The sequence below is a fragment of the Choloepus didactylus genome, chromosome 10, assembly GCF_015220235.1.
Source record: "Choloepus didactylus isolate mChoDid1 chromosome 10, mChoDid1.pri, whole genome shotgun sequence".
In the NCBI taxonomy this organism is placed as follows: domain Eukaryota; kingdom Metazoa; phylum Chordata; class Mammalia; order Pilosa; family Megalonychidae; genus Choloepus; species Choloepus didactylus.
Window position 1 is genome coordinate 52,747,823 of NC_051316.1, and position 27,163 is coordinate 52,774,985.

Below are 27,163 nucleotides of genomic sequence, written 5' to 3' on the forward strand. Positions count from 1 at the left end.
GGCAATATATCATATCCATTTTAATAAGGCCCTTAAATTCTGTGCATCCATTTCCCATCTGTAAAAGCTGATTCATCCAATAAGTGTTTGCTTACTATGTAAGCTAACGGGAGTGGGGGTAGGATACGAAGATGATTAAAAGTTTATTTTTGGATTGCTTACCATCTAATAATGAAGTTGAAACCAATATCATAAGCCTTGAAGAATTAGATTTGAAGTTTGATCTTTTCTAAATATGAATATTATTAAAATTCCCAAAAATATAACCACATCTTTCAGATGGTTTCTTTAAACAGCATAATTCTTCATGGTATTTTTTCTTCATTTACTTTTGAGTCCTTTGGAAAAAACATGACACAATGCCAGCTTGATACACACTTTAAGAAAGTCCTTCCAAAATGCAATTTGTCCTGACAATTTAACTTTACTCAGTGCTAAATACGGAAAAATGTGTGATCATCAGTAAGCTACTAAAAAAGGGGGTATGGACTCTACAAAGCATATTTGCTTTTACCAGAGTTAAACTATTCTTGACTGTGTTTTAAAAATTTTTAACTATAACTTCCAAAATAAAAATCTTGAATTGTAAAACTGAGAAAGCTGTTTCTGCAATTTATCAATTGTGGAGATACTCTATTGATGAGAAGACACAACTTAAATATGTTTTAAAGCTAAAATTTATTCTTGCTGTTGCTTAGAAGTATTATAGCAATTTGAAGTGTTATAGCAATTTAATATATAGTCTGAGGTCTAGAACTACAATGATTTATTGCTAGCATAGGTCAGTTTTGTCACAAATTATGAGTGTCCCAATATTTTATTTTGCTGGAATGCCACTGTAGGTAGCTGAGGGTAGAAGTAGTCATGGGCTAGGATTTAGAAATTTGAGGTAGTATTTAACTTATTTCAAATGAAATTGAGAGCTGAAGTAAAATTTGGTTGTTACTGCCAATTTGCATTTCCCACAGCACACCTCTTACAGAAGGTATAACCAAAATAACTATGGCTACCACTCCAGAAAACAGGGAAATGGGTTGATACTGTTCTCATTAGCTAGGGACTAAGGCATAGTAGCCATGGCATTCAGCTCCAAACATATTTCCTTATGACATAAGTCATAATAGTCATTATATCCCTATGTTTTTTCAGCAGAATGGGCTCCTCAGCAATGATATTCAGGATTAAAAACAAAGGTTTTTTTTGTTTTAATAAAAAATTAATAGGCTTTTCCGAAAATAATGGATGTATGTGCAAAACTTTCAGTTAAATGTTCTGGGATTTTGGTCATAGGGAAGAAGGATTTTCATAGCTGTGTTGTTCTACTCCTCCTTTTGATTTCCAAAACTCCTAAGGGTGTCTAGCAGGAGATAAAGTATAGCATGAAATCAAACCAGCCTAAGCACTGTTTTCAGACAGTTCAGGTGATGAGACATCAAGGGCAGCAGAACAGAAGGTGGGATGGAATGGGCTCTTTTAAGTACCAATGACAAAGTAATATCCACAATTTTGAAATTTAATTTTATTATAATAAAGATTAATGTATGCCTGATAACCTAGTGTGACAGCTCATAAGTTGAGTAGTTCACAACATTTTTGGAAAGCAAATAATTATCAAGATTCAAATAAGACATTATAGAAAGTTTTGTAAAGAATGAAGTATTTACGATAATCTCTTAAAAAAGCCTTGGTCCATTTTGAAAGATCAACAATGAATAAAAAATAAAATCAGAAAAAAGGAAAATAAGTGTTTCCCCAAAATGCCTAACTACTACTTGCTGGCATTTCTATTTTAAGTGACTGTAGTAAAATGGGCCACATTTTCAAAGGCAGTTAATAACCTGTACAAGACCTTGTTTCACTTGATTTAGTATCAAGTAAAGTGAGAGTAAATATGCCATTTAAGATATAGTTGGGTTTCTTGTCCTCCACCTCCTGTATGGCCCCACTCCTCCCAAGCCACATAATAAATACATAAGCATGCATCCTGGTTGCCCCACTAAGGAATCTAAAATAATGATTTAAAAATAATGGCTGCTCAGATTACACTTATCAAGCAGAGTTTTTTCCTCTTAAGATAAATGGCAGTGAACACTAGCAGTTATCAACGTCTTTATTGAGGAATGAAGAACTGCTTAGCCAACTAAGTTACTTTCCTTTTGAACCTATCATGCCTTTTTGTTTCACCTGTTTACTAATTATGATTGCTATGCCAAAGGAATTTTCTCCAGGCGTGCCTGATCTATTTCTACTTCCTAATGACAAAATGTGCTTATTTTATGTAGTGCTGTGGTTTTCTCTTATTCTTTTTTTTATTTTCTTTTGTTACTCATCAAGGCATGTCATACATTTGGATCAAAAAGAGAAACTGGCAAGATCTTAAAGCAAACATTTCTTAATCTGAGTAACATCTGAAAACGTAAGACTTTAATTACATTTCCCACTGAAGAAAAGTCATTCAACTTTGTTGCTTATCCAATAACTTATAAAGTCAGCTTCTAACAAATCATACAGTTTTAAAAAGAAAACAAGCTGTATTATAAAGGAATACTTTCCTAAATGCTATTAGATAACATTTTTACAGCAAAATGAAAGTTGTGAGTAAACGGAATGTATGTTTAACAACAAAATAAATACAGCATATATGACCAGCTTATAAGTTTCTTAGTCTAAAGGCAGCAGTGAATTTGCATTCTGTAACTGATTCCTAAATCCATTCATCTTTTTTGGAATTATATACTGTGAATACCATATCAATACAATACCCACAGAGCTAAAAATGTCTTTTTTGATAATCAGTCTATATAAAAGCTTCTGATAAGATACTTTCCCCAAATAAGTATACTGTAATTTTTTTTACATTTCCAGAAAATTATAGACCCCCTTATCAACCACTAATTCTTACTGAACAACTTAGATTACTACCAATTGCTCTTTTAATTTTGCTCTTTTTTTTTTTTTAATTTAGATATCTCTGTTTTTGAATTGCACATCCAAAGAATATAACTGGATGAAACACTAGACAATTTGAAAAGATAAATCTTAGTATTTGACTTATCTTGGCAATCCTTAGTATCTAGAATAAAATCAGCAGAAAACTAAATTTCAAAGAATTCATACATGCTACAGTCTTAGGACAAGGAGCTTCTAAATGAAAGGATGAGGGTTCTGCTCATCTTAACTAATTACAAGCCTTTTTCTCATGGAGTAACTGACGCTTTCTGGTTGATTTGTGGAACTTTTGTTTGTAGGAAAGCATATACACAAGGCCAGATCTTGTTGGTTTCTGTTCCAGAGAATGTTTCCAATACCCCTTTTTTCCTAAGATGACCAAAAAAAAAAAAAAAGAAAGAAAGAAATGAACACAGGTCTGACTTTACATAATGAGCTTTTTCAAAACAACAGTTTAAAGATAACATGGATTTAGGGACCTCAGTAAGTATAGGTCTGTGCGATTAAGAGAGAAAGGCACTTGCTGGGCACTGAAAAGCCTGGATTTTAGTTTTGTGCCCTCTGGCTTAAAGAAATTGTCACTTAAAAAGTAGCGCCTATCATTTATTGAGCATATACTATACATACAGTCCTGTGCTGAGTGCTTTACATGTAACGTTTCATTTAATCTTTTTCAAAGCTCAACTTTGTTTACTTTGATAAAACTGCATCTTAGTGACATAAAGTAAGAGCTCAAATCACTCAGCGATTATTACGTTTCCAAACACGGTCTGTCAGATGCCAGAATCTCCCTTGATTTTCTTTGTCCACCTACCCATCTGCAAAAAGAGCTTTCTAATAAACATTTCTTCTATCACCGAGGTTTATTTTTCCCTCTGTTCTCCCATTCTGAATTTTAGGGGAAAGGGGGATAAAAAGTGTTGTTTCTTTTCTTTCTCTTTTTGGGCTTCTCCATTTCTCCCCTGGCAGAGGTATTTACTGCAGTTTCCTGGGGATAAGTGAAGATCAGAATCCTGGGGTTGCCTTTCAAACTACAGAGATCCCCTCCAGAGACTGACATTCCTCTTGCTCACTCCCACCCTGTAAACACACACAGACACACCCACACACGTGCGCACATACTTGTGGCACCACACTGGTTTAAAAGTGCGTAAGAGCAACAGAACTCTGGTTTGTTACTTTCTAAAAAACAGATCAGTTATACTTCTGCAACCCTTCTTAATAGGTTTTCAGAAGCTTCAGTGGGGACAAAAGCATTCCTTTCTCAATATCTCATAAAATTTATCACAGTTAAGACTAACTTAAATAAATCCCACTGTTTTCTTGGTAAGAAACATCTGCTGAGGAGAGAAATTATGCAAATACAGTACTTGATGCATATTAGAAGCCCTCCTGCTTCTAAATTCACAGGCAACTTGTAAAGCTTTCAAGAGAAAAAGCTTCTTAACTGCTGTAAGCTCCTTGAAGAGCCACTTTAAAATCATGCCAGTCTCACAAGTGGTTAATTACCGAGGGCACAACTGCAGGCACCTATTCAAGCCTAAAACTGGACCTTGGAAACAACACTTGTCATTTTCATTTCAAGGTAATAAAATGGAACCAGCCTCAACAATTGGTCATCCAAGAGTAATAGCATCATGTTGTCTGGAAACAAAGACCTAATTACTCTATATAATGTGCACAGCTGAGAATCAGAAATAATACAAATACAAATTACAAATAATGCCGACTTTCAATAAAGTTGTTGCAAATAACACTTTCAATTTTTGTGAAGTCCAGCCCTAGTTCTACATGGGGGAGCTAGAAGGAAAAGCTTGAATTAACGGTGTTAGGCAGCAGGGCCAGAAGCAGCCTAAAAAGACTAGGATATCTCCTAAGTCACACATATCATCTCTGCTGCCTTCCCCAACTTCCCTCCTTGCATTTGACAGAACTAAAGCCTCTACAAGTTGCCTTGCAGGGTTGTTTTTAACTGTCCAGTATCAATACATTCTTGAAACAACCAAACTCTCCACCAATCTCAGTCCATGAGATTCAGGTGGGACTGCCCCCCACTGCCTAGCTCCAAGGATGGACATGATGAGAGCCGAGTGCCAACCCCAGGACTCCTGCTGGAATTACCTAGCAAAAGAGGGTCTCTTTTCTACTAGGATAGCTGAACTGGTAGGATGTAAACTGGAGCAGTTGGTGGGGCTGCCACACAGGGAGAGCCCACCTCAGACTGATGTCCACATGGGAAATGGAGCTGAGAGGGACCAAGGCATGATGACACTGATGAAACCTCTGGACTCAGCCACCAACGTTTGGACTACAGAGTTACATGACCAATAAATTCTGCTTTTGCTTATGCTAGTGTGAATTAGGTTGTTGATTCTAAACATGTATCACACTGTATGATGAATATTAGTTAACCCACAAATACCACAAACAGAAGGTGAGTTTCTTGGGGACTGGCAGGGACTAGGTGTAATTATCCCTGTGGACCACAGCCTACCTAGCCCAATATCTGACAGAGTAAATAATAATAGCTAACACTGAGTGATTCAATAGTTCGAGGACTGTTATAAGACTTTCCATGAATTATCTCACTTAATTCCCACCCCCACCTTAATAAAAAAGAAAGCCCCAGCTGTTTTTGGCAACCATCTGCAAATCGGCAGGACACTTGAGGACAAAACCAATACAAAAAGGAAAGCAAAACTGAGAGAATGACAAACCTAAGGGTGAGGGAAGCGAAACCTACCTTCTGGACTTTTCTGTTACAAAGCTAATGTGGTAACTTTATTGTTTAGACCAATCTGAACTGGGTTCTGTTATTTTAGCATTTCACCTATAAAGCATGAATAATCAAAAACTGTCTCTGTACCCCACTGTATACCCTGCTTCATCATACAAGACAAATTCTAAAAATCAAATAACTCAACTGGTAATACTCCAGGACTGGCTGCGTTTGGTCTTCGTAAGCCTTCAGTCTCTTGATAACCGTCTCTGGTCTGTCATCCTCACGCTGAACCAGAGGCTCTCCAGTCATATCATCACGGCCCTAAGCAGGAAGCAGAAAGGACTGATATCAAACATAAGAGCTGGCTTGATATTTTAGAAGGATATTTTACTAAGCAGTTAAATGATTTTTAAATTGATATCAACGCTACATAAGCACAAATCACAAAAATGCACTGATTTTTAAGAAACTGAATAAAATCCAAAGATTGATTTGGATGCCAATGGTGACGCAGAGCCATGAGACCCCAGCATCATTTTCACAGTGACAGTTGTGCTACCCTTAGAGTAAAAAGTTTTCTAAGCAGCCTCCAACTAATTCCATGTATATACAAAAAGATTCAGCTATCAACAAAATCTCACCTCCAAGCCCTGTTGCCCCACCTAGCACATTCCCTGGCACAGAGAAGGAAATTGATACAAACTTTTGGATGAATAAGAAACTGCTTTTGCTCCTGGGGATGCCTCTCCTAACAAGCTGAATGGACTAGATTACTGCTACACCAACCAGCCTGAGAATATACCCTTAGGGGAGTTTTGGTCAGATGTAGGACTTCCAGGTTCATGAAATTTACATCTGCACATCTGTGAGAGAAAGAAGACTGTGGTAGTCTGAATTATGTACCCCAATTTAGATATGTTATTAATCCAAATCCCTGTGGGTTTTGAACTCACTATAAATGGGACCTGTTGAAGACATTATTTTTAGCTAAGATGTGGTCAACTGAAGCAGGGTGGGTCTTAATCCAGATTACTACAAGTGTTTTAGGGAGAAGGTCACAGAATGAAGGAGAAAGCCAGTGAGAAAAGGAGAGAAAGGAGAAAGGACATCACATGTGACAGGAAGGCCAAAGAACCCCAGGGATTGTGGCAAGCCAGCATCAGAAAACTACCAAACATTCTAGCCTCTGAAACCTTGTGACAATAAGTTCCTGTTGTTTAAGCCAACCCATTATGTGGTATTTGTGATAACAATTCAGAAAGACTAAGACAAGGACTACTTGTCGCAGTTTGCTATGTAGAAGACCACAAGAACTCACCATAGTTTTGGGAGGGTTGAATTCAATATTGTAGACTCGGCCACTGGCTGGATGAATCCAGCGAGCAGTGAGGCGTTGTTTAATGACCTCAAAGGGCACATTCAGATTAATCACCAGGTCTATCCGATAAGCTCTATCAAGTGCTTCAGCCTGTGGAAGGGTCCTTGGAAAACCTTTTCAAATTTAAAAAAAAAAAAAAAAGAAAAGAAAAATGAGAAAGAATTAAGTGGCAGGCAATCTGAACAAAAGGAAAGACATGCCAGGCAAGCTGAACACAGCCAGGTAAATAATCTTCTGGTAGCAACTCCATAAACAGGCATTTAGAGTGCACTGATCAGCCAAGCTGGGAGAGCTGCCTCCCGGTGCATGCCACTCGTCTCCCTCCTGCTTTGTCATGGGGCAGCAGGACGCCCCACAGTCCCTACATACACTGGCAACACTGGCCTGGCTCCCTCTACATTTCATTCTTTGGCTCCCTCTACATTTCATTCTTATCTGTCATTTTTGCCCCTTTTCCTCCTCCTATTGCCCTTTTTATATCATTCACACACCATTCAAAACCAGCTTGCCTCTTCCTTCGTAGGAAGAAACTGGACTGAACTATTATCTGTGTGCGTAAAGCTGCTGAGAGAGACTTTTGGGGATGGTAAATGTTCCCACAATCCACCCACCAAATCATTAGCTCAAATGTTTGGCCTGGTGGAGGCTGAGCTCTTGCTTCTCCCAAGGGAGACGTAACTTTGTGTCTGCAACTCCTTTGGAGCTTTAAAGATTTCACCCGGAGAGAGAAACAATTCTGAGAGGGTACTTTAAACATCAAGGAAGTGCTGCAGCTTCCTTTACATGTTTTCATTCTCTCAGTCTGTATAGGCTCCCTGACCCTCCTCCCACACTGCCCAGCCCCAGGCCTAAAAATGTGCTCATCTTTCCCAGGTTTTACTCTGTCATTTAGAGGCTCTGTGACTGTCCATTACATTCCTAATCTATGAAATAGGGATAATAAGAGAAAGTGCTATCTCACACAGTAATGAGGATCACATGCCTTATAAAGTACATAGTAGTTATTTGCAGAATCACATGAAGTTCTGAGGTACCAAATACAGCACCCTTCCTCAATTCCTCCCTTTCCTTCCAAACTCTTTCTTAAGGGAAACCAAGGGATTTAGAAAACACTCTCTTCCAGTTCACCTCACTCCTCCTCACGTGCTCATCCTCAACCTCGGGCACCTACGCCTCTTCCTATACTTGGGAGCTCCCCAAAGATCTCTCCTTAGATTTCTTATCTCCTTCCCTGAGTGAGCTCTGCTTTTTGTGATCAACTCTCTATGGCCATTTCCCCTTTGACTCCCCCCAACCTTTGACTTTTTCTGAACTTTTAAATCCAAACTTCCCATGGCCACATCTCCCCACTGGGCATCGCTAGCTACTCCTCAACTGATCCCAAACTGCCATCCACTTCACTCAAAACCTCCATCTCCTGCTATCTGCTCAGCTTTGTCATTCTCTCGGTGACCCAGCAACACATCTTACCATCCTTATTTATTCTCCCCTTTCACTACACATCCCTCAACCACTAACCCATAGTCAAACCTCCAAATATTTCCTATGTCTTCTTTCCCACTCCTGCCCTGTCCTAGATAGAAACCTCATCATTTCTTGCCACTACCATTGCAAAGGCCTGCTAACACATCCACTGGCTTCCAAATGCTTGACTTACCAGTCTGCTCCCTCCACTACTGCCTAGTATCCATTCTAAATACTGCTAGGTTTGGGGCACGCCCCTCTTCCTCAAATGTCAATGTAATACAATTAAGGAAAACAAAACAGGAGGAGCTAAGATGGCGGCATAGAGAGGAGTGGAAGACTGGTAGTCCCAACCTGGAACAATCCATAAATGACCAAAAAACTAGTAAATAACCTGGAATAACAGTGGGGAGACAAACATGACTGTCCACTCATCCTCCACCAACCTGAATTGGGAGGAATGCCCAAGACTGCAGCATAAAATCTGTAAGTAAAACTGCGGACCCGCGCTGAGAGCCAAGAGCTGAGAGCCCCTCCCTCACGGAAGCCTCGCAGTGCTAGAGAGCAGCACTCTCTCAGCCCAGCTCCAACTGGGGTTTTAACGTTAACTGCTCAACATATCTGTCTCAGGATGGGGAGCCTGGAGGATCAGGTGCTATCTCTGGCTGATGGGTGAACCTGGGAGCTTTTCTGTCCCTTTCTCTCTCTGTGGAGAAAACCTCAGCCATTTTCAGCTCACAGTGCTTTGCAGTAAAGACAGCCTCAGCCATTTTAAAATCAAAACACTTTGATCAGCAGAATCAGAGAAACAAAGAACTTACTGGTATGCAGATGACCTCTCTGGAGGGGGCATAGCTTCCCAAGAGGAAAGGGAGGGGCCCAGCTCTACTGCCTGCCTTTCCAGAACCAGACCCCGAAGCCTGGGGGAGGACAGCCACACACAGGCCACACCCTCTTACACCAGCTGGTGACAGGCTGACTAGGTGCACCTGCCGGGCAGAAAAGCACAGGTGTATCAATCCTCTAAGACAAACCATCAGGAAAACCAGATACTGAATATTTCTTCCTTCTGTGACCTGAGCCTGTTCTCATCTAGGAAAATCTGAAAAAAGGGTGGCCTAGGAGGTCAGATGCCTAGACAACAGAAAACTACAACCCACACTAAGAAAAACAAAGTTATGACCCAGTCAAAGGAACAAACGTACACTTCAACTGAGATACAGGAATTTAAACAACTAATGCTAAATCAATTCAAAAAGTTTAGAGAACATTTGACAAAAGAGATAGACGCTGTAAAGAAAACACTGAGTGTACATAAGGCAGAAATCGAAAGTTCAAAAAAACAACTAGTAGAATCTATGGAAATGAAAGGCACAACACAAGAAACGAAAGACACAATGGAAACATATAACAGCAGATCTGAAGAGGCAGAAGAAAACACTCAAGAACTGGAGAACAAAACACCCGAAAGCCTACACGCAAAGGAGCTGATGGAGAAAAGAATGAAAAAATATGAGCAACGTCTCCGGGAACTTAAGGATGAAACAAAGTACAAGAATGTACGTATCACTGCTGTCCCAGAAGGAGAAGAGAAGGGAAAAGGGGCAGAGGCAGTAATAGAATAAATAATCAATGAAAATTTCCCATCTCTTATGAAAGACATAAAATGCAGATCCAAGAAGCACAGCGTACTCCAAACAGATATGAATAGACCTATGCCAAGACACTTAATAATCAGATTATCAAATGTCAAAGACAAAGAGAGAATCCTGAAAGCAGCAAGAGAAAAGCGATCCATCACATACAAAGGAAGCTTAATAAGACTATGTGCGGATCTCTCAGCAGAAACCATGGAGGCAAGAAGGAAGTGGTGTGATATATGTAAGATACTGAAAGAGAAAAACCGCAAACCAAGAATCCAATATCCAGCAAAACTGTCCTTCAAATGTGAGGGAGAGCTCAAAATATTGTCTGACAAACAGACAATGAGAGACTTTGTGAACAAGACACCCGCCCTACAGGAAATACTAAAGGGAGCACTTTAGAGTGACAGGAGAAGACAGGAGGGCGTGGTTTGGAACACAATTTTGGGAGATGGTAGCACAACAATGTAAGTACACTGAACAAAGATAACTATGAATATGGTTGAGAGAGGAAGATTGGGAGCATGTGAGACACCAGAAGAAAGGAGGAAAGATAAAGAATGGGACTGTGTAACTTGGTGAAATCTAGAGTGTTCAACAATTGTGATAAAATGTACAAATATATTCTTTTACGAGGGAGAACAAGCAATTGTCAACCTTGCAAGGTGTTAGAAATGGGGAGGCATTGGGGGAGGGATGCAGTCAATGTCAACTAGAGACTGTAACTAACAGAATCATTGTATTATACTTCCTTTAATGTAACAAGGGTGATATACCAAGGTAAATGCAGATAAGAGGTGGAGATAGGGGAGGCATGTTAGACACTTGACATTGGTGGTGTTGTCTGACTCTTTACTTTGATTTAAGGTTACTTTTTCTTTTGCTACTTCCTAGCTGTCATTTTTTTTCCTCTTTCTTTTGCCTCTCTACCTTTTTTGATGCTCCCTCCTGCCTTGTGAAAGAAATGTAGATGCCCTTATATAGATAGTGGTGAAGGTGATGAACACATAAATATGTGACCATACAGAGAACCATCGATTGTTTACTTCGGATGGAATGTATGGGGTGTGGACAAAACCATCTTTAAAAAAAATGGGTTGATGTCAAAACCTCAAGGGCAATATACTGAGTGAAATAAGCCAGACATGTAAGGACAAATATTGCAGGGTTTCACTGATAAGAACTAATTATAATATGTAAACTCATAGACATGAAATACAAGGTACCAAAATATAGGACGAGGCTTAAGAATGGGGAGTGGTTGCTTAGTATGAGCAGAAGGTTCAACTAGGATGAACTTAAATGTTTGGAAATGAACAGAGGTGTTGGTAGCAAGATGTGAGAATAACTAACAGTGCCGAATGGTGCATGAATGAGGTGGAAAGGGGAAGCTCAGAGTCATGTATGTCACCAGAAGGAAAGTTGGAGGTCAAAAGAGGGGAATGTATAAAACTGAATCCTATGGTGGGCAATGTCCATGATTAACTGTACAAATATTAGAAAACTCTTCCGTGAACCAGAACAAATGTATGACAATACAACTAGAAGTTAATAATAGAGGGGCATATAGGGAAGAAATATATACCTATTGCAAACTATATACTACAGTTAGTAGTATTTCAACATTCTTTCATAAACAGTAACAAATGTACTATACTAACACTATGAGTCAACAATTGAAGGCGGTTGGTTAGGGATATGGGAGGATCGAGTTTCCTTTTCTTTTTTTTTTCTTTTTTTCTTTTTCATCTTTCACTTTATTTCTTGTCTGGAGTAATGAAAAAGTTCTAAAAATTGAACAAAAATTAAGTGCGGTGATGGATGCACAGCTGTATGAGGGTACCAGGGGCAACTGATTGTACACTTTGGATCTTTGGATAATTGTATGGTATCTGAGCAAACCCAATAAAAATTAAAAAGAAAAAAAAATAGTTAAACAAACAAAAAAACTCTAATATTAAAAAAAAAAAAGAAAAACAAAGCAGTATCATACTTAGTGTTGAGACACTCAAAACATTCCCTTTAAAGTCAGTAACAAGACAACAGTGCTCACCAGCACTATTTCTAAAGATCCTTCTGGAGACAGCCTGTCACTGGATAAATACATAAAAATCTATAATTCTCCTACATGCAAGCAATAACCGGATAGAAGCTAAAATTGGAAGAAAAAAGATAAGATAGTGTTCTGGTTTGCTAATGCTCCCAGAATGCATAACACCAGAGACTGATTGGATTTTATAAAAGGGGGTTTATTTGGTTACACAGTTACAGTCTTAAGGCCATAAAGTGTCCAAGGTAACACATCAGCAATCAGGTACCTTCACTGGAGGATGGCCAATGGTGTCCAGAAAACCTCTGTTAGCTGGGAAGGCACGTGGCTGACATCTGCTCCAAAATTCTAGGTTCAAAATGGCTTTCTGCCAGGACGTTCCTCTTTAGGCTGCAGTTCCTCAAAAATGTCACCCTCAGTTGCTCTTGGGGCATTTGTCCTCTCTTAGCTTCTCCAGAGCAAGAGTCTGCTATCAACGGCCATCTCCAAACTGTCTCCCATCCGCCGCTCCTCTCTCAGCTCCTGGGCATTCTTCAGAGTGTCCCTCTTGGCTGTAGCAAGCTGGCTCCTTCTGTCTCAGCTTATATACTGCTCCAGTAATCAAGGCCCATGCTGAATGGGCGGGGCCACACCTCCATGGAAATTATCTCATCAGAGTTATCACCTACAGCTGGGTGGGGCACATCTCCACGGAAACACTCAAAGAATTCCAATCTAATCATCACTAAAATGTCTTCCCCACAAGATTGCATCAAAGAATATGGCTTTTTCTGGGGGACATAATACATTCAAACCAGCACAGATACCTAGGAATAAACTTAAGAAATTACATGGTGCAAAGCATGTAAAGAAAAACTGAGAGTAGTAAAGGACTAGACCAAATAGAGAAACATAAGTGATTCTTGGCCAAAAAGATGCAATTTTATCAAGTTTTCAATTCCAATACATTTTTTAAATTGAAGATGACCCAAATCAAAATTCCAGCAGGTTATTTTTTGGAATATGACAAAGTTATATAAATTTCAGCTAAAAAAAGTAAGGTAGAGGAACAAACCCTAACAGGCAAATTTATTATATAACAGTACTTAAAGCAATGTCGTCCAAAAATACACAGGCAGGCAAGTGTAACTGATCAGAGAATCCACAAATAGAACTGAATATGTTAGGGAATTTAATATGATAATATCTTGATTCCAAAGTTTTGACCTTGCAATACTGTTCCTAAGGGCAATTTATCCAGTATACCAGGAAAAAAAAAAAAATGGTGGAAATAATACATCTTTCAAAAGTGACCAAAGTTAAAACTGCACATGGTAAAACCTGTTAGAGTTAAAAACACTGAATGAAGAAGCTACATTTTACTGCTAACACTGAGGTGGAAAAATTCACTAGTAAACTAAACTTCATAATGTGCTAAAATAGCAATGATAATGCCTAAAACTATACCCAGAAAACCTGGATTTGGGAGAGATAGCAGCCCTCAAAGAAGGCTAATAATGGCAAAAGCTCAATCTGTGAAATTTGATATAGCACAAGAATTGAACAAATCAAGTATTTAATAGAAAATTTACACTAAAATAAGTGATCCTGATGAAAATGATTTCAGTATGTTTAATGAGCACAAATGGAATAGTAATAGCTAAACTGAGAGCCAAGTGCTTTAAGAGGATCACTTCTATTTAACAACCCTAATAGAGGCACTACTATTATTCCCATTTTACAAATGAGGAAACTGAGGCACAGTGAAGTTAAGTAATTTTCTTTCACTCACATGACTATTTTTTAAGTGGTGGAAATGGTATTCAAACACAAGCAGCTTAGCCTGGCATGAAGCTCATAACCATGGGGTTTGCACTGAAAAAATTCTCAATAAAAATACCTCTCTGGTGGTACAATTCTGATTGTTTATACTCATAAGCCCAGAGCAAAAACATCCACTGGAACAAAATAACCAAATCAAAGTACTCTCTACTAAGAGAAGCAGAAGTAAAAGTATATTCTTAACAGTCAGAACATTAAAAAACTAGAAGTAACCCACATGTTCCTCAGTAGAAAATTAGTTTATTACATTATGATACATACACAAAATGGAAGACTATGTATCTTTTAATGAAGCAAATCTATGTGTTAAAAATAGATTTATTATGTGAAAAAGCAAATCGCATTAAGTGATATATGTATTTATTATGTATATAGATATATCTGTATTACATAAAGAAAAATATAACCACCATATACTATATAACACTTGGGGCAGGGGGGACTAGATTCCTCTCTCACATCTTAAACCAAACACATATGTGGATAGTGTGTATGAGTGTATACTCATATTTTTTTAATCAACAACTATAGAAAATGCCTGTTTGAATTACTTACTGAACTATTAAAAGTAGTGTCCCTGAGAGATGAGATCACTGGGGACTTTGAGTCTCTTTGTTATGCACTTACATCCTTTTTAATTTTTAAAAGGAAAAGGTATTTTTTTTACAGTAAAAAGACAATAAAGAAACAATAAATGCTCCCACATCCCAGGCCCTTCCCAAGCTCCCCTTTCTTTGCCCCATTTCCCTTGGGCTCCCCCTGACCATGCGGCTGGTCTCATGGATTTGCCACTTGCCCGTGCTGGGCAGCATCTCCACCCTACCTTTGTTTACCCAGCTCCTGCACCTGAAACAGCCCATTTCTCTTCCCACGCAATTCTACTCATTCCTTAAGGCCTCTCACAAATGCCATTTCCTTGGAATGTTTCTCAACCCCTCCCATCTCATATAGGAGCAAGACTTTTCATTAAACTTTTTTTTTTTTGCTTTTTTTTTTTTTCATTTTTATTGAGATTGTTCAGATACCATACAATTATCCAAAGATCCAAAGTGTACAATCACTTACCCCTGGGTACCCTTATACAGCTGTGCATCCATCACACTTAATTTTTGTTCAATTTTTAGAAACTTTTCATTACTCCAGACAAGAAATAAAGTGAAAGATGAAAAAAGAAAAAAAGAAAAGGAAACTCTAATCCTCCACTATCCCTAACCAACCCCCCTCAATTGTCGACTCGTAGTATTGATATAGTACATTTGTTACTGTTTATGAAAAAATGTTGAAATACTACTAACTGTAGTATATAGCTTGTAATAGGTATATAGTTCTTTCCTATATGCCCCTCTATTATTAACTTCTAATTGTATTGTCATACATTTGTTCTGGTTCATGGAAGCGATTTCTAGTATTTGTACAGTTCATCATGGACATTGCCCACCATAGGATTCAGTTTTATACATTCCCATCTCTTGACCTCCAACTTTCCTTCTGGTGACATATATGACTCTGAGCTTTCCCTTTCCACCTCATTCACACACCATTTGGCGCTGTTAGTTATTCTCACATCTTGCTACCAACACCCCTGTTCATTTCCAAACATTTAAGTTCATCCTAATTGAACATTCTGCTCATACTAAGCAACCACTCCCCATTCTTAAGCCTCATCCTATATCTTGGTACCTTATATTTCATGTCTATGAGTTTATATATTATAATTAGTTCCTATCAGTGAGACCCTGCAATAATTGTCCTTACGTGTCTGGCTTATTTCACTCAGTATATTGCCCTCGAAGTTTTGTCATCAACCCATTTTTTTTTTAATATGGTTTTGTTCACTCACCATACATTCCATCCCAAGTAAATAATCAATGGTTTTCTGCATGGTCATACATTTATGTGTTCACCACCTTCACCACTATCTATATAAGAGCATCTACATTTCTTCCACAAGGCAGGAGGAAGAGTCAAAGAAAGTAGAGAGGTAAAAGAAAGAGGAAAAAAAAATGACAGCTAGGAAGCAGCAAAAGGAAAAATAACCTTAAATCAAAGTAGAATAAAGAATCAGACAATACCACCAACGTCAACTGTCTAACATGCCTCCCCTATCCCCTCCCCTTATCTGCATTCACCTTGGTATATCACCTTTGTTACATTAAAGGAAGCATAATACAATGATTCTATTAGTTACAGTCTCTAGTTTATGCTGATGGCATCCCTCCCCCAATGTCTCCCCATTTTTAACACCTTGCAAGGTTGACATTTGCTTGTTCTCCCTCGTAAAAGAACATATTTGTACACTTTATCACAACTGTTGAATACTCTAGATTTCACCAAGTTACACAGTCCCAGTCTTTAACTTTCCTCCTTTCTTGTGGTGTCTCACATGCTCCCCACCTTCCTCTCTCAACCGTATTCATAGTTACCTTTGTTCAGTGTACTTACATTGTTGTGCTACCATCTCCCAAAATTGTGTTCCAAACCACGCACTCCTGTCTTCTATCACCCTGTAGTGCTCCCTTTACTATTTCCTGTAGGACAGGTGTCTTGTTCATAAAGTCTCTCATTGTCTGTTTGTCAGAAAATATTTTGAGCTCTCCCTCATATCTGAAGGACAGCTTTGCTGGATACAGGATTCTTGGTTGGCGGTTTTTCTCTTTCAGTATCTTAAATATATCACACCACTTCCTTCTTGCCTCCATGGCTTCTGCTGAGAGATCCGCACATAGTCTTATTAAGCTTCCTTTGTATGTAATGGATCGCTTTTCTCTTGCTGCTTTCAGGATTCTCTGTCTTTGACATTTGATAATCTGATTATTACGTGTCTTGGCGTAGACCTATTCATATCTCTTCTGTTTGGAGTATGCTGCGCTTCTTGGATCTGTAATTTTATGTCTTTCATAAGAGATGGGAAATTTTCATTAATTATTTCCTCTATTATTGCTTCTGTCCCCTTTCTCTTCTCTTCTCCTTCCGGGACACCAATGATACATACATTATTGTACTTTGTTTCATCCTTGAGTTCCCGGAGACGTTGCTCATATTTTTTCATTCTTTCCTCCATCTGCTCCTTTGCGTGTAGGCTTTCAGGTGTTTTGTTCTCCAGCTCCTGAGTGTTTTCTTCTGCCTCTTGAGATCTGCTGTTGTATGTTTCCATTGTGTCTTTCATCTCTTGTGTTGTGCCTTTCATGTCCATAGATTCTACTAGTCGTTTTTTTGAACTTCTGATTTCTGCCATATACATGCCCAGTGCTTCCTTTACAGCCTCTATCTCTTCTGCAATATCTTCTCTAAACTTTTTGAATTGATTTAGCATTAGTTGTTTAAATTCCTGTATCTCAGTTGAAGTGTACGTTTGTTCCTTTGACTGGGCCATAACTTTGTTTTTCTTAGTGTAGGTTGTAATTTTCTGTTGTCTAGGCATGGTTTCCTTGGTTATCCAAATCAGGTTTTCCCAGACCAGAACAGGCTCAGGTCCCAGAGGGAAGAAATATTCAGTATCTGGTTTCCCTGCGGGTGTGTCTTAGAAAATTGCTCCACCCTTTGATGCCTCAGGTCACTGTGCTTTTCTGCCCAGCAGGTGATGCCTGTTAGCCTATAATTCTTGACTGGTGTGAGGAGGTGTGGCCCTGTTCCCCCAGGCTCTGGGGTCTGGTTCTGAATGGAAAGGGCCCCACCCCTTTCCTCCTAGAGAAGACAGACCCCCCAGGTGGAGGTCATTAGCATTTCAATGGTCTCGCTCTCTGCTTATGGTGTCTCCACCCTTCCCAGAGTCACAGCCCTGGAAACTGAAAATGACTGGGGCTTTCTCCACTGAGCCGAAAAAAAAACAGACAGTCCCCTTCAGACCCAGTCCAAGGCGACCCTCCTGCTCTCCCAGGTCAGTCGTCACCCAAAGCCTCTGTCTGTTTTTTGGGGATGCGTACCTGTAGTGAGCAGTTCACACTCACTACTTAAAACCCCAGTTGGAGCTCAGCTGAGCTATATTCGCTTGCTGGGAGAGAGCTTCTCTCTGGCACCACGAGGTTTTGCAGCTCGGGCTATGGGGGAGGGGGTCTCACGACTTGGTTCCGCAGGTTTTACTTACAGATTTTATGCTGTGTTTTTGGGCATTCCTCCCAATTCAGGTTGGTGTATGATGAGTGGATGGTCTCGTTTGTCCCCCCACTGCAGTTATTCTGGATTATTTACTAGTTGTTTCTGGTTTTTTGTAGTTGTTCCAGGGGGACTACTTAGCTTCCACTCCTCTCTATGCCGCCATCTTGCCCGAGTCTCCTCATTAAACTTTTAAAAATAAAATTTTTGAATTTTGAACCATGAAATTATATTTTCTATTTAAGAAAAGAAAGTAAGTAGACACCCTTCCCTCTGTCCATAACTCTTTATTCACATCACATTTTAATTTTCCTCATGATACTTACTGGTTTCTGTCCTTATCTGAGTTTTGGATAAGTTTACTTGTTTACTTATAGAAAGCTTTTTTACTTGCTTACTACTTGTCCCCCAATAGAATGCACTTTCTATGAGGGCAACAACTTTGTTCATGTTTACGTCCAGGGCCTAAAACAGTTTGGGGCATGTAGAAGGCCCTCAAAAAATATTCTGAAATGAATGCAGGCATGCATTCAGTAAGCTCCGTATCTGGTATCTAGCATAGTGCTCTATGCCCCCAAGACCCTCAACAAATGTTTCAAAAATTTCAGAAATTTGCACACAAGATTTTCTGTGCAAATCTTGACAGCAGGCAGTCAGTCAACATGTAGGCAAACTTGAACTTTTTCTTCCTGATACTAGCTCCAACAAATAAAGCAGAGTAAGTGCTCTGCCCAACCTCTCCCTTCATTTGTCCTTTCCTTCACCTGCCTGAGTCAGGTCTAGTCCATAAGGAGCCTTTGTGCAAATTATAAAGTTGTGTTCCTTCTTGGGGGATAAACCAAGTGACAGGGTACAGTCCTTGGCAAATGCAGCACTGAGTGTGTGCGTGCATGTGTGTGTGTACACATGGATGTGTGTGTGAGGTTGGAGAGTGGTCGGGGGTTGAGTAGGAGAGAAGACGCATGAATAGCAAGACTAGATTAGCATACTGTGCCAGTTTGAATATATTGTGTCCCCCAAACGCCATTATCTTTTATGTAATCTTGTGTGGGGAGACATAACAGTGTTGATTAGACTGTAATTCTTTGAGTGTTTCTTTGGAATGTGCCCCACCCAGCTGTGGGTGATGACTCTGATTGGATAATTTCCATGGAGGTGTTGTTCTGCCCATTCAGGGTGGGTCCAAATTGAGTCACTGGAGCCATATAAATGAGCTAATGGACAGAAGGAAAGCAGTGCAGCTGTGAGTGACACTTTGAAGAGGAGCTACAGCCAAGAGGGACACTTTGAAGAAAGCACAGGAGCTGCAGATGAGAGACAGTTTGAAGACGGTCATTGAAAGCAGACTCTTGCTCCAGAGAAGCCAAGAGAGGACAAATACCCCAAGTGCAACTAAGAGTGACATTTTTGTCTGCAGTCTAGAGAGGAACATCCTGGGAGAAAGCCATTCTGAAACCAGAACTTTGGAGCAGACGCCAGCCACGTGCCTTCCCAGCTAACAGGTTTTCTGGACACCATTGGCCATCCTCCAGTGAAGGTACCCAATTGTTGATGTGTTACCTTGGACACTTTATGGCCTTGAGACTGTAACTGTGTAACCAAATAAAACCCCTTTTATAAAAGCCAATCCATCTCTGGTGTTTTGCATTCCAGCAGCATTAGCAAACTAGAACACATACTCTCTGCCAAAAAAGAATGACTCATCTTCTTGAAGAAAAGGCTTATCCCAATTTTAAAACACAGCTCTCTTCTGTGTCCTCTATATCACCAAAGCAATAAGAAACTGAAAATCCACCTATCCTCAAAGATTCTTGCCACACTTCTGGCTGGAGAAAGTTTATAAGATACTCTAGGAGCCTTCCTTTTTCCTTTTCACTGTGATCCTCCATCATCATAAATTTCCTCAAAGGAGTGGGGAAGGAACTAAAGTCATATCCATAGGGAGCTTAGAAATCAGGCCCTCAACTTCCCTCTTTCCATGAGGATAGGGATCAGAGAAAATGACCTGCTCCAGGCCCCAGGGTCATTAGTGGCAGAACTCAGGCATCCTGACTGCCGTCCCCACTGACCAACTCTAGCCCATGAAATGCTCGCTCTCCTGCCAGCAGTACACATCATTTTGGGTGGCTGAAATGTTCACGACACCTCCACTTACCGTCCAACAGCCAGCTATACTGGGTGAGAGTTTTCAGCTCGTGAAGGGCTAGCCGAGTCATGACATCATCTGGGATGAGCTTCCCTTGGTCAATGAAGGTCTTGGCTAACACACCAATTTCTACAGGAAAGAGTTTGGGGGGTGGGGGTAGAAAACAAATCAGCAAGTGCCTTTCTTTTATTTACTTCCAGCCCCTAGAAACTGGTTGCTTAAAGGGGACCTCTGGATAACATACCCGTATGAAAATGTACATTATCAAATTTTGTGAAAAAAAAAAAGGAAGTAATAAAATAATCTACAAGGCCTATTTTAAATTCTAAATTATGATATGTATAAATGTATAAACAGAAAATATAATGGAAATCTACACACCAATATGTTAACAGTAGTCATCTATGTTACACATCTATGTGTAATAGAATTATGAGTGATTTTTTTTTTACTTCTTTGCACTTTTCTGTATTTTCCAAATTTTCTCTCAGTTAAAAATACAAAGAAGAATTGAAGCCATTTTATTTTTAAATAATAGTTTTAAATAGGCATTATTATTATTTTTGGGGGGAGTGGTATTTTTAGAACATTTATTAACCAAGTACCCATAGCTTGGAAATTACATAGGAAAGTTAAAATGACACAAAAAACATTTGCTAGTATCCTTCCCTCCCAAACTCTGATGTTGTCATTCTCCATCCCATCTATACCTTCACCACACATTCCTGGCCAACTCTGACTGACATTTGTTAACATACAGTAATACAATGAAAATAAAATGAAAGATTTCAAAAAGGTCTTTGAACATGATATCAGAGATATCCAACAGTTAGAAGAATTAAAAGTCAAAATAGAAAAATACAATTGATACTGGACAAAAGTGGTGAGTTCTCTGTCTGATGCACTCAAATGACCAATTCCTGAGACACTGGGGTTTCAAAGAGGGAAAGAGTTTATTGCTAGGCACAAAGCATAAGATCAGGTGGTCTATCAGCCTAAAAATCTGTTTTATAGTATCAAAAAATGGGCAGGTTTTAGGATAATGAGCACAATGGCTCCAGATGATATAATTAGAGATGATACAATTATTGAGCATGTGCAGATTAATTACATGCTTAGTCACAGAATGTATTTAAGAAAATGGCAGCCTTAATGTGATGATGGTTGTGATTTTTAGTATTATAATGAGGTAGGTATAGGTCACCTATAGGTTACAGTCTAAGCTGCTGCGCATGTCAGGAGGGCCCTTTTTGATTAGATCCAGCTTCAGTTGTCAAGGTAGCTTTTGAATTGGAGTGGGTTAGTTCTGGGCTGACCCAGGGCCCTTCATTAATAAATATTAGGTACTGTCTTTAGTGATCACAAGACTCCAAAGTTGAAAAACCAGATAAATGGGTACAAGTGAAGGTCACATGGTTTTTACAATCAATACGCACAAGATAAAGGCTATGCAATCATTGTCAGAGATGGAGGCAGCTGGACTACAGTTCAGAGATCTCAGGTATTTCCCCGTCTACTCTAATATACTAGAAAGCAAAAAAGTAATATCTATATAGATTCAGTAATCATAATCATCCTTTAAATCCTAACCTCTCAGTTACAAAATGAACAGGGATGATAACACAAAGCATTCCACAAGGGAAGTATTGAGATATTAAATGATTAAGAGAAGACCCTGGGAAAATCAATTAAACTCTCAAATACTTTTATAGAAATAAATGTACTTATGACCACAGTAAGTCTAAAAATAAAGGATTCCACTGTATCATAATATCATCATATATTTTTTACAGAATGTGTCATAATTCATTTTTTTTTCTTATTCAGGGGGATTGCACCCCTTTTTTTTTAAAAAATTCAGTTTTATTGAAATATATTCACATACCATACAATCATCCATGGTATACAATCAATTGTTCACAGTACAATCATATAGTTATGAATTCATCACCACAATCTATTTCTGAACATTTTCCTTACATCAGAAAGAATCAGGGTAAAAAAGAACACCAAAACCATCCCCCCATCCCACCCTATTTGTCATTTAGTTTTTATCCCCATTTTTCTACTCATCCATCCATACACTAGATAAAGGGAGTGTGATCCACAAGGTTTTCACAATCACACTGTCACCCCTTGTAATCTACATTATTATATAATAGTCTTCTGGAGTCCAGACTACTGGGTTGGAGTTTGGTAGTTTCAGGTATTTACTTCTACCTATTCTAATACATGAAAACCTAAGAGGTGTTATCTACATAGTGCGTAAGAATGCCCACCAGAGTGACCTCTCTACTCCATTTGAAATCTCTCAGCCACTGAAACTATTTCATCTCATTTTGCATCCCCCTTTTGGTCAAGAAGATATTCTCAATCCCATGATGCTGGGTCCAGATTCATTCCCAGGAGTCATATCCTGCGTTGCCAGGGAGATTTACACCCCTGGGAGTCAGGTCCCACATAGCGGGGAGGGCAGTGAGTTCACCTGCCGAGCTGGCTCAGTTAGAAAGAGAGAGGGCCACATCTGAGCAACAAAGAGGTACTCAGGGGGAGACTCTTAGGCACAATTATATGCAAGTTTAGCCTCTCCTTTGCAGTAACGAGCTTCATAAGGGCAAGTCCCATGATCAAGGGCTCAGCACATCAAACCGCCAGACCCAGTGTTTGTGACAACATCGACACCAGTCCAGGTGAGGATGTCCAACACATCCGCACCTTCCCCCAGATCCTTGGGGTGGTGGGGGGTGAGGGAGAGGCTGTAAATATATTTTTTATTCTCTGCCCAAATTACTTTGGGATGTGTCACTATTTCACTCTAACCTATACTAACCTACCGTATCTCACTTCCTATTCAAAGTTCCGTGTAATTGTGGTGTTTGAACAAACCGACTGCAGAGTTATACTGTAGAAAATATAGATCCTGCACCAAATAGACATCTCTTCCCTTGGTCTCACATGGAAGTTGAAGTTTTAAAAAACACAGTCAGTTTCGACCTTTACCCTTTGGCCCGGTTTGCCCTAGTTTTAACCAGATCTGCTTCATTCATATCACTAATTGAAGTCAGGGCTCTTTTTCAGCTTTTTTTAAACAGTTGCTGTATGCACTAATACTGACATTCATATCTGCGGAGCTCTAGCTCTGAGTTTCAGGTGTCTCAGAGATATGCATTGTTCCAGAGACCAATCAGGTTATACACTAAGGGAACAGCATCTCAAAGTTTAGAGATAGGCATTACAATTCAGGAATAGAGTTGACTGCTGTAAGAGCTTACAATCTAGGCACCATTACAATAATCATGTCCATGTTAGGCTATGTTCTAAGATTCAATTCTGAGTTTACACATTGTAGTTAGTCCATAATAGGCATTATTTTTAAGTGGCTCAGCCCAAGTGCCTATTAAATGTTCCTGCAGAGATCCTCTTAAACAGGTGCTGCTCTCATAATACAGTTCAGTTTTTAACCAGATTAGCACTGTGATCATATTACATTTTTATTAATAAACACACTGAAAAAGAATTCATTACAATTCAAAAATATTTTAAAATATTACCTACAACTACATCCCTCTTCTGCATAGTATTTTTTTTTTTTTTTTTTTTTTTTTTTTTTTTTCATTATTTAGAGAATACTTTATTAGTTTCTGTAATCAAACCCATGTAGATAAGACCTTACATATTTAATACAGTGCATTACCCCTGTACAAATGGAAAAAAATTAAATTTAATGTTTCTAGACCAATATGGCTGTTAATTTCTGTACAATGCCAACTCAACACGGTACAACTGGGATACTTTTTTCCAAAGTTGACAGCACAGCTAAAGTTTCCAAAAATTCAAATTATATATATATGTATATATATATATATATATTTATATAAAAAGACCAATAGCAGTATGTTATGCATCAATAGCAGCAACAGCTTTTCCAGGTTCTGCAGTCATCTGAACAAAATTATAGAGACATCCAGCACACTCCATTAAAAAAAAAAAAAAAAAAGAAACAAAAAAAGTAAAAAATAAAAATCCCAGAAAACAGTAAGTTCTGTTACTGTTATGGTACCTGGCACCCATTTTTTATTAGCTTCTCAATCATCATCGGGAAAGAAAACATTCTAGAATAACATCATTAAAAACAGGTCTGATATAGCACAGTCACTACTACCTATCATAAAGCAGGTACAAGATATTTTACATTCACAGAGGTATGATACAGTATTGTCCTACATCTATAATACTAAAGGATATAATTAAAAAGGCATTATTTGAGACTTGATTCTACTTTTCCAGCAGAGGGCCCAAAGGTTGGTGTGACACAGCTCTGGTGAAGAAATGCACCTTCTTAGATAGGATTTTCTTTAATTAGCGGCACAGTTCTAAGGACGCTGCTCTTCATGAACATCAGCTAAAAACCGTTTTAAAAAAACAAACAAAAAAGGAAATATGTGATTCATACAAAGATGATGGAGCGAAGGCAAGCAGGACTCAACCTAACTAGTATTTTGCCATATTTGTCATGTTCGAATGCTGAGCGCTCCGTTGAAGAAAGGAGAGGCCAAGTAGCAATTCCCAAAGCTTCGGGCCACAACCAAAACACAGCATCATTTCAAACAGAAGCAGTAGCCAAACACTGCCCATTTGGAGATATTCAAGGATGCTGACATCAATATTTAATCATCTGCTCACTCATCCAGGAAGAAGGGGAGATCAGTCATTGTACTTTGATTGTGTTCAACTCAATCACCATGTTACAAAAATAGCAAGCTGCCATAATAAAAAATAAGGCTCCTCTATCCAGCACCAGTTATCTTCAGTTCTTCACCACCAAGCCTACAAACACTATAACCATATCCAAAGAACATAAGAGAGCAAAGAAACCACATCTGATGTCTTAGCTGGGACTACTTCACTGATCAGGCTGAGCTATTCCTTTGTGGTTATTTTTCTCATATTCTGGTGTTTTCATCTAACCATAAGGATTTTAGTTCTAAATTATATGCACTCAAGGAATGTGTGCCCATACCTGTATATATCTGACTGAAGATGTGTGGCCATCAACAGAGCATGTGTTATACAGTAGGTGCAAGCTTGCAAAGCCTCACTTTTACTGGTGTAGCAGCTGTGTGTCAGTATAAATTGCTCCTATGTCCCTTGTGCACCTCCAAACTCTGGACAGAATAATGTCACAGACCATTTTACCCCTTTGGCTGCTGGCAATATCTGACTTCATTCTCCCTTTCCCCTCCCTCCCCCCTGCATAGTATTTTAACTTCCTCATATTCTCTCATACACCTATTTCTTTATATTCAGAATTATGGTACCATTGTAATCTGGGCATATTCAGTTTGTATTCTTTTGTCACTAAGTATTATTTTGTAAATACTTTTATGTGATTTGACATAGTTATTTTATTAACTGTAGAGTAATATAGGAATGTTGTAATATAGGAATGTTGTAATATAGGAATGTACCAAACTTCTAGTTGATCAAGATGGCAGCTCAAGACACTCCAGGGTTCTGTTCCCCAACAGTATCTTTGAACAACTAGCAAAAACAGGCAGAGCCATCTTCCCCCAAACTACAGAAAACAGGTAAAGGGTTGTAATAACTGGAAAGTGCTGAATCAAGAAAATGCAACTTAAAACCTGTAGAAGCTCATGGCACACTCAGCTTTTCCCAAACCTCCTCCCCATCATTATGTGGACCAGCCTGCATTCCCATTTTGGGAACCTTGCCCTGTTCAGAAGGGAGCAGAGTAACTTCTGTGTGAATACTGGGGTGCCTGTATGTCAGTGGCAATCTATCAAGTGGGATCCCGAAAACGGAACCAGCACCATCTTCTCAGATTGTCGTCCCAAAAACTGCCCTGCAAGCAAAAGCAGCTGGCTCACAACTAAAGCAGTGTAAGAAATAATTAATTCAAATGGCATGGGGCAAAGAAGAAGGGAAATTCAGATTCCTGTAAATGGGAGAATTCTTAAAGCCACGAACACATTCCCAGGACAAGATCAGAAAAAATGCAGAAGACCCCCATTTTCATGGTGGGCTGATCTTCTTTAATCCCTTCTTTTGAGGGATTAAACTCTGAAAGTGAGCACCAGCTAGCACAGAGCCAATTCGTTAAGACTGAGAAGGGGAAAGTTGGTTTTGCATTAATTTCTTTGTTTTTGTTAGCTCCTGGCACTCAAGGAGAAATCTGTCATGTCATTATTTGGTTAAAAACTTAAGGTACACCCAGAACCCATGAATCTTGAAGACCATTGTATAAAACTGTAGCTTATGAGGGGTGATAATGTGATTGGGAAAGCCATATGGAGCATGGATGGATGAGTAGAAAAATGGGGGAAGGAAAAAAAAAAAAAAGGCACCCAGTGTTCTTTTTTACTTTAATTGTTCTTTTTCACTTTAATTTTTATTCTTATTATTTTTGTGTGTGTGGTAATGTCAAAAATTAATTTTGGTGATGAATGCACAACTATATAATGGTACTGTAAACAACTGAATGTATGCTTTGTTTTGTATGGCTGCATGGTACGTGAATATATCTCAATAAAAATGAATTTAAAAAATCAATTAAAAAAAAAAACACTTAAGGTACAAGCAGCTCAGGGTTTAATCCCAAAATTAATACATTAAATTTTGCTACGTACAGTATGCAAAGATTACAAGAAAAACAAAGAAACAGCAAATGATGGCCCATGCAAAGGAACAAGATAAAACTTCAGAAACCATTGACAAACCTACTAGACCCAACATATATATAGAACAACGCACCCAAGGAAAACAGTATACACATTCTTCTTGAGTGCACATGGATCATTCCTCAGGATAGACTGAATACTGGGTCACAAAACAAGTCTCAACAGACTCAAAAATATTGAAGTCATAAAATGTATATTTT

General features: G+C 38.9%; 1 protein-coding gene across 2 annotated transcripts in view; it reads right to left on the minus strand.

Annotated features, from left to right (window-relative positions):
- Positions 1 to 1,499: 1,499 nt before the first annotated feature.
- Positions 1,500 to 27,163, minus strand: part of AK3 (adenylate kinase 3) — a 35,734-nt gene continuing 10,070 nt past the window's right edge. For both annotated transcript variants that reach the window (XM_037797032.1, XM_037797031.1), the window contains exons 2-5: positions 20,275 to 20,394; positions 6,990 to 7,162; positions 5,874 to 5,992; positions 1,500 to 3,318 (exon numbers count right to left, since the gene is read on the minus strand). In XM_037797032.1, coding sequence (XP_037652960.1) covers positions 3,198 to 3,318; positions 5,874 to 5,992; positions 6,990 to 7,162; positions 20,275 to 20,394 — 533 coding nt within the window. In that variant the 3' untranslated portion in view covers positions 1,500 to 3,197. The remainder of the gene's footprint in view (positions 3,319 to 5,873; positions 5,993 to 6,989; positions 7,163 to 20,274; positions 20,395 to 27,163) is intronic.